The 11,411-nt window shown below is 39.4% G+C and overlaps 1 protein-coding gene across 3 annotated transcripts; it reads left to right on the plus strand.

Annotated features, from left to right (window-relative positions):
• Positions 1-89: 89 nt before the first annotated feature.
• Positions 90-10,675, plus strand: prkag1 (protein kinase, AMP-activated, gamma 1 non-catalytic subunit). Of its 3 annotated transcripts, XM_034310993.2 has the most exons (13): positions 90-320; positions 2,517-2,568; positions 2,693-2,793; positions 3,363-3,444; positions 3,529-3,587; positions 3,959-4,004; positions 4,109-4,163; positions 4,258-4,384; positions 7,461-7,626; positions 7,754-7,791; positions 8,410-8,556; positions 8,841-8,940; positions 9,092-10,675. In XM_034310993.2, the coding sequence occupies exons 1-13, from the start codon at positions 312-314 to the stop codon at positions 9,100-9,102; spliced, it is 993 nt and encodes a 330-aa protein (XP_034166884.1). In that variant the 5' UTR covers positions 90-311; the 3' UTR covers positions 9,103-10,675. The 3 variants fall into 3 exon arrangements, with proteins under 3 accessions (XP_034166884.1, XP_034166881.1, XP_053084035.1); XM_034310990.2 differs by having other exon boundaries at positions 3,363-3,587; XM_053228060.1 differs by having other exon boundaries at positions 246-264; positions 3,363-3,587.
• The last annotated feature ends 736 nt before the right edge of the window (positions 10,676-11,411 follow it).

Consider the following 11,411-nt stretch of genomic DNA (forward strand, 5'->3'; position numbering starts at 1 on the left):
GTTAATGTTCCACTTCCTTCCATGGACATGAACAGAGCTTTTGGCTTGTGTGTCTAAACATTTTTAGTATTAATAGAGTGAAGCATAAAGTTGAACACAAATTACAAAAAAAATTGTAATACACAAAATGTGACAGGATTATGCGCGATATACTGCACATTTGCAGTCGCATGCTATCAGACATGAAGCAGGAGTGCAGATTGCTGTACTGACCTGCGCTGTGTCGTCATTTCCGGTTGCCGCTCCACTCTGAGCAGAGCAGAGGTGAGTCCGGGAGCTGGGTGTTTTCAGAAGAACACCGTGTATGGACCATGGAGTGTGTGAGTATTTACTGCTGTAGATTTTTCACAGGCAGGATGAGCAAATCAACTTGACGGTGACGTCCACCGTTAGCTAACCCTAGCTAGATAAGCCTGCCTCTCTGCCTGTGGAGCGCTAACATTACTAACTTTTATCTAGCTGAACTAGCTGTGTATTAGCCTGAATTAAAATGGAGCTAGCTAGCAGGTAGTCACCTGGCGTGCATTAGCACACACTCTGAATGATCTTTGAAAACGTTTTGACACCAACTGCAGTTCACATGTACTGCTAGTTAGAAAGGTAAAATTAGCATAGTGTCAGATAGCGATGAATAAATAATCTAGCCTGCTGCTGTGTTCAAGCACCGGACCGGCTAACTGGTGTTTTTTAGCTGCGCAGTAATATGTAACTTTATCTTTATTGCTCTCGTTAATGTTTTCTGTTTTCTGTTATTGTCTGAAAGCTAAAAGCCAAGCCGTGTTGTATATTAACGTAGCTGAGCTAGTTTTAACACCAAATACTTAAGAGGTCCGTTGTTCTCAGTAGAGCAATATTCAGTTAACTCTTTTTCCACAGTTAGCTCTGTGGGTCTTTAAAGACAGCGCTCACCGGGCATGACTTTACTCAGTGAAGATGATTTGCCTGGTTAGATGTCTGCTTGTCGCTAACTACCAGATCGTAAAATGACTAATTTGCACTTGGTAGTAAGAGGCTACACAGCAGATTACTGCCTGCAGCAATCCGGTACATAGTTTTAACTTCCTGCCGTAAATCCTGCTTCCTCCAGGCTCTGCTCGGAAGTCGTGATTACGACATGGTGTGTGTTCAAGTGCCTTTTGTGTACTCTAATAAACTTAGCTAATTTTTTTGCATTATCAACAAGAAGTTTAATTTTCCCTGCTTAAAAGAAATGAAGACCTGAACAGCTAACATGCAAAATGACCATTTAAATCTTCCCACATTCACGCCAATTCAGACCGTCGAGCATTATAGAGATAAATACGAGTTAGCGAGTTGTAATAACCACAATGTGTTGGCGTTAAAATTCCCGGTATGACTTGAAGGCAGCATTAGCTCTACATGTCTGCCTCTGTTTGGTTTTTAATCTAAGATTGACGTTTATTTTGCTCTACATCAAAGGTTCCCAACCCTGGTCCTGGAGTACCCCCTGCTCCAAACACACCTGAATCAACAAATTAACAACGCTTCCTGAGTTGAGGGGCGTGTGTGTGTGTGTGTGAGAGAGAAAGGATGTGAAACACCAACTAGGGTTGGGAACCTGTGGTCCAGATCAGGGGTTCCCAGACTTTTGGCAGCCAGAGTAAAAGAATTTCCAAGGACCCTTATGATCATAGCACAGATTTAATTGTAAGAACAATTGGTCAAATACACTGATCGGCCATAACATTAAAACCACTTGCCTAACATTGTGTAGGTTCCCCTTGTGCTAAAGTGCTAAAGTAAAGTATGACAAATAAATAATAACTTAATAACCGATATAGTAAATTTTAATTGATAAGAACATCCACCCATGGTCATGTGATTTTTTTTTTTTGTTTGTTTTTTTTAAAAACAAGAAATGCATTTAGGAACTACCCACCCCCCTCTGAATATACACCACTTTGAGAACCGTGGGCAAATCTGGCTAGCAGGGAAATAATATGACTAATATGTTTTATCCACACCTACATTTCAGGGCATCCAACTGCTGCTAATTGTGCTTTCCAGTGTATTCAATATCCAGTGTTGTGCACCTGCAAAACATCTCTACAAAGAATCTGAAATCTGAAGCCTTTAAATAAGGTCACAGTCCAGGCAGAGTAATGTGGAATAGCAGATTAGTTGAATGCTTCTCCTGTCTGCTTTGACCAGTGAAAAGATATTGCTGAATAGTACTACATAAAGTATTTCTATGACTGAAAGCTGCAGGTGAAACCTGATCCAAAATTAGTCACACTGCAGGTTTTAGGCTGACTGAGGTGTAGACTGAAGCAAATCGTTTAATATTGTCTAATATTTAATAAAGAAAAAAAAAAAGTTGCATACAGTTTAGAAGAGTTAATAACTCACATACCAACGAACTGGGTCAAGAAGTGGACCAAAAGGACTGTCCAACAAAGAGGTTTCAGTTTATTTACAGAGTGCAAGACAGTTTGTGTGTTGCACAAACAGTGATTTAATTGTTTGCTTATATCTTTTATCTGCCTGTTTTTCAGGTTCCTGCTGTTGTTGATGAATTTGAGTGTAAAAAGGAGGCACACATAGATGGTAAGAGGCTGTGTACTACATTGTGATCCATGAAATCTGTTGTCTGTCATAAAATCTCATTTACATTTTGCTGGCTAAGAGGTTCAGTGTAAGATTAACAGCGCTTGATTTTTTTTCCATCTAGATCCTGACCGCAATGCGTACACTCGCTTTATGAAGTCTCACCGCTGCTATGACCTGGTGCCAACTAGCTCCAAATTGGTGGTGTTTGACACCTCTCTGCAGGTCAGTCGCTGTTGTCCTACCATGAATGAGGGTTGGCAGAGATCGTTTCTGCTGCTATAAGTTTCACACCAAAAACATGCACAATAAGACAGTTATAGCAATATCTGGGTTCCCCATACTGTATGACAGCACAGAATATGAGCGTGTTTAGCCAATCAAACATGCTCTTTTTTGACTTTTAATTCATAATATCCAAATCCACAGAAACCAATGACGACAACATTTATAAGTGAACATATACAGTAACCCCAAACTGCAAGATTATAAAAGAAATGTTGAAATCAGTAGTCGACTAAACAACTAATACAACTGTTTTTTTATATAGCCCAGCTAGGTAGCTAGCTAACGTGAATAAAACTATGTATTATTTATTGGAAATCCACACTTGATTTGCACTCCTTTTTGGAGATAGATCGCCCTTAAGTGGAGTTAAAAAAAAAAATCACTTACAGTCTAGCAAAGGAAAGTTATTGGTAAGGGTGTAGATGTTTTTGTATCACAGTGGGATACATGAGAGACAGAGACTTGTGTTTGCTTGTGTAAATGATTTGTTTCCACTCCTTTACCAGGTGAAAAAGGCTTTCTTTGCTCTTGTCTCCAATGGAGTGAGAGCGGCTCCACTCTGGGACAGCAAGAAGCAGTGCTTTGTTGGTAAGCGGCTTATACAGCATGTACAATTAGTCATCATGAATTCATTTCCCTTTCTGCTACATTCTAATTATACATTTATTATAGGCATGTTGACCATAACAGACTTTATCAACATACTTCATCGCTACTACAAGTCACCGATGGTAAATACTCTCCAATAATGAGAAAAACGTGTGTGTGAGAGAGATATGTGTGTGTGTGTATAAAATATGTATATATATATATATATATATATATATATATATATATATTTTTACACTGTGTCTCCTTTGTGTATTGCATTGGTTGTCAGTTATCAAGCATAATGTATTATGTTAATAAGCATAATAGGTAAATTGTAAATATTATTAAATATTATTATTAAATGTAAATGCATAAAAATATATTATGTAGATCATAATAATGTAATGAATGTAAATATGAGCATGAAACTTGTCAGATCAACTGCAAACCTCAGTAAGGTAGTTATGATCTAAATTCTGTTTTAAATGATTGTCTCTGATCTATGTTTTAGGTTCAAATATATGAGTTGGAAGAACACAAAATAGAGACATGGAGAGGTAAGAAACATTTTTCAGTAAAAAAAAAAAAAAAAAAAAAAAAAGCCGTATATATTCACTGTAATGTCAATTAATATTTTGTTTGTCTGCATGTTCCTTGATAGAGGTCTATCTACAGGATTCCTTCAAACCTCTTGTTAGCATATCACCTAATGCCAGGTAATGTAAGACATTACATTATTTGACTATATTTGTGTGGAAAAATGTGAAGAGATATATTTATTTTGTCTCTTTATTCTCCCCATCCCTCCAGTCTGTATGATGCTGTGTCATCTCTGCTGAAGCACAAGATCCACAGGTTGCCAGTAATTGATCCTCTGACAGGGAACACGCTGTACATCCTTACTCACAAGAGGATCCTCAAGTTCCTCAAACTCTTTGTAAGTATGGACTTCAGATGTCCCTCTCCATGCTTAAGTCTCAGTACCATCCTCTCACACACAGCACACACATAGCTCTACCACTGATGATTCAAAGGCTTATGTCCAGGTTCTGTTTGTGTGAGGGGGATTTAGTGCTAGGTGTTTGTGTGTGGGGATTCAGTGCTAGGTGTTTGTGTGAGGGGATTCAGTGTGAGGGGATTCAGTGTGAGGGGATTCAGTGTGAGGGGATTCAGTGTGAGGGGATTCAGTGCTAGGTGTTTGTGTGAGGGGATTCAGTGCTAGGTGTTTGTGTGAGGGGATTCAGTGCTAGGTGTTTGTGTGAGGGGATTCAGTGCTAGGTGTTTGTGTGAGGGGATTCAGTGTGAGGTGTTTGTGTGAGGGGATTCAGTGTGAGGTGTTTGTGTGAGGGGATTCAGTGTGAGGGGATTCAGTGCTAGGTGTTTGTGTGAGGGGATTCAGTGCTAGGTGTTTGTGTGAGGGGATTCAGTGTGAGGGGATTCAGTGCTAGGTGTTTGTGTGAGGGGATTCAGTGCTAGGTGTTTGTGTGAGGGGATTCAGTGTGAGGGGATTCAGTGCTAGGTGTTTGTGTGAGGGGATTCAGTGTGAGGGGATTCAGTGCTAGGTGTTTGTGTGAGGGGATTCAGTGTGAGGGGATTCAGTGCTAGGTGTTTGTGTGAGGGGATTCAGTGCTAGGTGTTTGTGTGAGGGGATTCAGTGTGAGGGGATTCAGTGCTAGGTGTTTGTGTGAGGGGATTCAGTGTGAGGGGATTCAGTGCTAGGTGTTTGTGTGAGGGGATTCAGTGCTAGGTGTTTGTGTGAGGGGATTCAGTGTGAGGTGTTTGTGTGAGGGGATTCAGTGTGAGGGGATTCAGTGCTAGGTGTTTGTGTGAGGGGATTCAGTGTGAGGCGTTTGTGTGAGGGGATTCAGTGTGAGGTGTTTGTGTGAGGGGATTCAGTGCTAGGTGTTTGTAAGGGGGATTCAGTGCTAGGCGTTTGTGTGAAGGGATTCAGTGCTAGTCGTTTGTGTGGGGGGATTCAGTGCTAGGTGTTTGTGTGGGGGGATTCAGTGCTAGGTGTTTGTAAGGGGGATTCAGTGCTAGGCGTTTGTGTGAAGGGATTCAGTGCTAGTCGTTTGTGTGGGGGGATTCAGTGCTAGGTGTTTGTGTGGGGGGATTCAGTGCTAGGTGTTTGTAAGGGGGATTCAGTGCTAGGCGTTTGTGTGAAGGGATTCAGTGCTAGTCGTTTGTGTGGGGGGATTCAGTGCTAGGTGTTTGTGTGGGGGGATTCAGTGTGAGGGGATTCAGTTCTACGTGTTTGTGTGAGGGGATTCAGTGCTAGGCGTTTGTGTGAGGGGATTCAGTGTGAGGGGATTCAGTTCTGCGTGTTTGTGTGAGGGGATTCAGTGCTAGGTGTTTGTGTGAGGGGATTCAGTGCTAAGCGTATGTGTGAGGGGATTCAGTGCTAGGTGTTTCATCGCTGTCGGAACTGTGCTGAAGTTACAGCATTACTGGAACTGTTTTCAAGCTTTTTGTTTTCCAGAAAGTCAGTTGTCTGTGGCCCTCTTCCTGTCATTGTTACTGCTGGAATTAAAATTGAGATTTGTTTTGGTTGACAAGTTACCAGATACTGCTAGTGTTTATTTTTGGAATTCTCCATCTACTTTTATAATGTTGGCCAATGATTTTATTTGACTATGCTAAAGAAACTTTAATGCCATTAGCTTTATACATACTGACAGATGTATAAATAGCATATCCTTTAAAGCAGGGGTGTTAGACTCCAGTCCAGGAGGTCTATAGCACTGCACAGACTGTCATTCTGCCTCTGTAATACTAGGGGCATGGGGTGGTTTTGAGAGGCTGTAAGTGGAGTTGACTACATAACATTGCAGTGGTTTCAGGTTTGAGGTTTTATCTTCTGAACTGCTTCCGCAGGGTAGGTGTGATATGTGCAGATTTTGATTACATTCTCAACATTAGCTCTGTATGTTACTGGAAGGAGAATATGATGATGATTATCAATAAATTGAGCTACTTCTTCTCATAGCTCTTCTTTTTTGCCATAATATTTGAAACAATTTTAGGACCTTTGTGAAAGTACTGTGTATGGAAACTTCATATTTGTAACACTGCTTTGGTGAGATGTATGTTATATCATAATTTTTATAATAACATTTAATAGTAGAAATAGTTTTCCTATTTGAAAGCTTTTAAAGCTTTTGTTTAAAGGATTTCTTTCGAGGCAGTGTGCAAGGTTTTGAAGGGGAATATTTTGAGTGTTAGGCTTATTTTTAGGCTGCTTTGTAACAGCACTATGAAGAGCACAAATACACAGAAAACAGTGCTGGTGACATGTGGTACAAATATGGGTTTGTTTTGCAAAAACAAAACAAAATGATGGGACAAAAATGATGGTATTGTATTGAGTATTTCCTCAAACTAGTTCCACCAGTTGCTTCCATGACAACGAGTAAACACACAAACAATGGAAGCAGGACTCTGCTGCACCATGCAGTGATGCAAGTGAGTGTATGATATTTGGACCAGTCACAGACACAGGGAAGCCTCAGAACAAAATATGCGTTGGATGTGTGCACACACCATGGCTTGTGAACTCAAACCACCTCAGATTTCTTGCTCAAAAGATGTCTTTTTGAGCTAGTACCAAGGCAGCCATGGTATGAATCTGGTGCATTGGAAAAGGGAGAACACACATCTTTTTTAGGGCTGAGACCTGAGTTTGTACACCTGCAAGTGGATTTTTGAGTTGCAAGTGCTTGGAAGCAGCCCATGGACATGTTTAATGTCATATGGCAGATCAGTAATTGAAGACAGGTTAGCTCTAAATATTCAGAACATTTTCTATTACAGTATAAACACTAAGATATCCTCCATAGTCTAGCTTTCTTCCATGTGCCCTCCATGGGTCGATGAGGCACACTGAACCTCATGGTCTGTAACACGCTCAGGAGAAACCGTTAATGTAACATTAACATGATGTTCTATGCTTCAGAGTGATTGAGCTGGCTCAATCATTTCAAACTGATCTTTAATCCCTTTGTGGCTGTTTTCAGATTTCAGAGATGCCCAAACCAGCATTCCTATCAAAGTCTCTCGAAGAACTCAACATCGGAACATTCCAGAACATTGCCATGGTCCACGCTGACACACCCCTCTACACGGCGTTGGGACTCTTCGTCGACCAGAGGGTGTCTGCCCTGCCTGTAATCGATGATAATGGTGAGACTCGGAGATGATTGTGTGAGAGCAGAGAGTTGGGGCAGAAGTGTTTATATTATCATTTTTGATGGCAGTTAATAGATTGTATTTTCCCTTCTGCCCCCACCTTCCCCTTTTCTTCACACAGGAAGGGTGGTTGACATATACTCCAAGTTTGACGTCATAGTAAGTTTCTAAATATTGTTTGTGCTTGTGTGCAGGGTGTGTGTCGGTTCTGAAAGACTTTTTCCAGTGAAAGGCTGTCTTAAATTAAAATTTACATGGTATTAGACTGTGGGCTTTGTAGGTGTTTTTTTTTTTTTTTTTTTTTTTATTTGGTGTTTGGGTAAATTAAATGAAAAGTATGTGAAGAGCATCAAATACTCTCACTGGGCAATTCCTGTGTCACTGCAGACTGTGCTGTAAACGTTATACACTATGATGGTGTGACTTCTATGGAAGATTTATTCCTTGCTGCAGAATATCCAAAAATAGACAATTTTACATTCTCCTTGCTTGTGTGTGGAGTCAGTGAGTAGTGTAGGTGTCAGTCAGGACAGATGAACTGACATTGAATTGACATTGTGGAAGTGCGTGCGTGTGTGTGTGTGTGTGTGTGTGTGTGTGTGTGTGTGTGTGTGTGTGTGTGTGTGTGTGGTGACAGTGCTGGGTCGATGCAGGTTACTGGTGTCTGTTTACAGCCTCAGGCTTGATTATTGATCAGTCAGGCAGAGTTTACCACCACCTCTAATTTCAGTCCTCATTCACAGATCTGTTTGTCTCTTACTCTCTTTACGCTAATAGAACCTGGCTGCGGAAAAGACGTACAACAACCTGGACATTACTGTCACAAAAGCCCTTCAGCATCGCTCTCAGTACTTTGAGGGAGTTCTCACCTGTCAAGCACATGAAACACTGGAGGCCATCATCAACAGACTGGTGGAGGCAGAGGTGAAACACACAAAAGAGCACACACTTCTGCTGTTTTTTTTTTTTTTTTTTTTTTTTTTTTTTTTTTTTTTTTTTTTTTATAAATCTAGGAATATGATGGTGACGTGTTAAAGAAATTTGAAATAATCATGATGACATAAAAGGGTTACCTACTTTAAACAGAGAAAATTGTATTTTGATTAACTCCGCAGTGGTAAAATCACTGTAAAGTGCAGATATTCCTAAACTGGTATTAAGCATAAAGTATTTTTGTCACTCTTTCCCTCTGCTACATGTTCTTTCAGGTGCACAGATTAGTGATGATAGATGATCATGAGGTGGTGAAGGGCATCGTTTCTCTCTCAGATATTCTTCAGGCTCTGGTGCTCACCAGTGGAGACAATGGTAAGACTGCTTTACAATACCATGTGCTTTAAAGTGCATCTTATCATATCTGCCCAAACATTTCTGGAATGTTGCTTATTGATTAGATATGTCTCCTTAATTCAGAGTGCAGCTGGACACACTAAGTGATAAACCTTAACTTTTCATCTAGGCTCTGCTTGAGAGGTGAGAAGAGAGGAAGAGGGGAGACGAGAGAGAGGTGGTTGCTGAGAAATTGGAGCTAACAAAGCAAAGCGATGTAAGCCAGCCGATGGACCTTCAAAGGCCAATCACAAAAAAAGAATCAGCAAGGAGTCATCTAATCTTAGCTTGTAGAGTGAAAACAAAAATCTCCCACAAGCCTGTCCTCTTAAGTAATGATAAAATCCAGATTATTTTATAATATGACATAACAGAACCTGTTTTATGTCTAGAAAAAAAAAGATGAGCCCTCCCTTCTTCTCTTCCTATTTCTATCGAGGGAGAGTCCATGTGAAAAAAAGAGCAATATACAAAAGTGTAAGAGGTGAAGCACAACTGCAATCATAGCAAAGCACACACCAAAATCCTCTACCTGCAAAACCTGAAGCAGCTGTAAAGCCTACTGAAACCTGCAACTTTTCATGACTGAAAACCAAGTATTAGCACTTATTTATTTATTACACACACGGTGTAGCAAAGGAAGGGATGTGGAAATGTCACTCCCCAGACATTTGCTTGTTTCAAATGCAGATCATAGTATAATATCAGGTAGTAAGTATATAAATAGGCTTTTACTTTAATTCTAGTTCATGTCCTATTAAGAGTAATTTTGATCCATTTCATCCAAAATATGGGATGTTACCTAATGTGATGTAAAGAACAATGAGAAATTATAGAACTCACATATAGAGGATTTTATATCCTGAAGTTAGACTACTCTGTTCAGAGTACTGCTGTTTGAAGCATATGGGCCTTTACATTCTTTACTATCAGTTACTGACCTGTAGCTTAGTGACCTGAGCTGTAGTATCTAAACCACTCAGTCTAGTTCTTTTTGTCCTAAGAACTAGACAACTTTTTTATCCCCGAGAGCACTTTTTTCACCTCACACTCTATAAAAGCTGGAACTTTGCTACTCAACATGATTTTAAAGTTAACAGCTAATGAAATAATAAGTTATTGTTTTTTTGTGTGTTTGGCATTGCATATCATCTCTCTGTCATCTTTCACAATATGGTTGAAGTGAATGCTTATGTTTTTTTGTTTTGTTTTGTTTTTTTTGGTAAAATACAGTGCAGCAAATTCATGCATGAAAGTGAAAGTAAACTTGAAGTGGTGTTTGAGTGGGGGAACAGTGGAGTGTTGTAGTTTTCCATATAATACACTTCAACAGTGCTTTAACCCTGGAGCTGTTAAAGCTGTAACTGTTCCCATAATGGTTTCAATATAAATTTTTCAAAACCAAATTCATGCTAAATGCCAGTTTATTTGAGTTTTTAAGATTTGGACACCTTGGAAGACCAGTATCTTTAATGAGTTTGGATGATGGATCTGTTTAGTAAAAATTGGCAGCTTTTCCTCTAGGTTTTATGTCATGTAGGGCTGCTGTCCAAACTGTAGGAGAGGGAAATGACCATTCCACTGTATTACCATGTGTTTTTGTTGTTTTATTCTTAATGAAATGTGTATACAAATGTGTGTATATATAAATATACATTTTATATTTCACATGTCAATTTATAATGCATGAGCGAAATAAACATTTTATCTTAAACATGGTTTGGTTTTGTGGTTTCAAATATATTTGTATGACTAGCATAGTTCCAACAAGGTACTTGAATTCAGACATTTGAAAGTGAAGACTTGAGAAAGTTCTACTTATGGCTGGAAAGATTTTGAATGGAAAAAAAAAAAAAAGATTATGTAACATGTCAACAATAATACATTTATTCTATAGTGTTTCAGTAATTGTTTGATTTTGAAAAATCCTGTGCAAAGGTGACACCAGTTTACTTCTGAAGTCTGAACACACACTCAGCACTTATGTCTGAACTCCCATTGCTCAGCAAATCTCTAAAAACATAAACCTGAAAACATAAACCTCCATAAACATAACCCATAAACCTCATCAGAAGTCCTGGCCTTTTTTTTTTTTTTTTTTTGCAGCATCTGTGCAAACCTTGAACTTGTGTTCCTTATCTAAAGCATCTTTTTTGTGGAGGTCTTAAGAAGTGATTTCAAAATGTATTAGAGAATTATGGAAGAATATGTAAAATTTGGATCACACATTGTGTAATAAAATGGAAGCACTGTTTAGGCCAGACTCTAGGTTTAAGGACAGAGGATACATCTTGTTTTGTTAAAAAATGCTTCTCTCAGCTGTTCTCTCCTGCAACGATTAAGTTTTAAGTCGACGGTTAATGGCTGACGTGTTACTTTCAGGACACTGAACTGTAATGATGCATATCAGCCGAGCTGACACGATGAGGACAACCCATATCAACAGCATA

This window comes from Pangasianodon hypophthalmus, chromosome 2 (genome assembly GCF_027358585.1).
Source record: "Pangasianodon hypophthalmus isolate fPanHyp1 chromosome 2, fPanHyp1.pri, whole genome shotgun sequence".
Lineage (NCBI taxonomy): Eukaryota > Metazoa > Chordata > Actinopteri > Siluriformes > Pangasiidae > Pangasianodon > Pangasianodon hypophthalmus.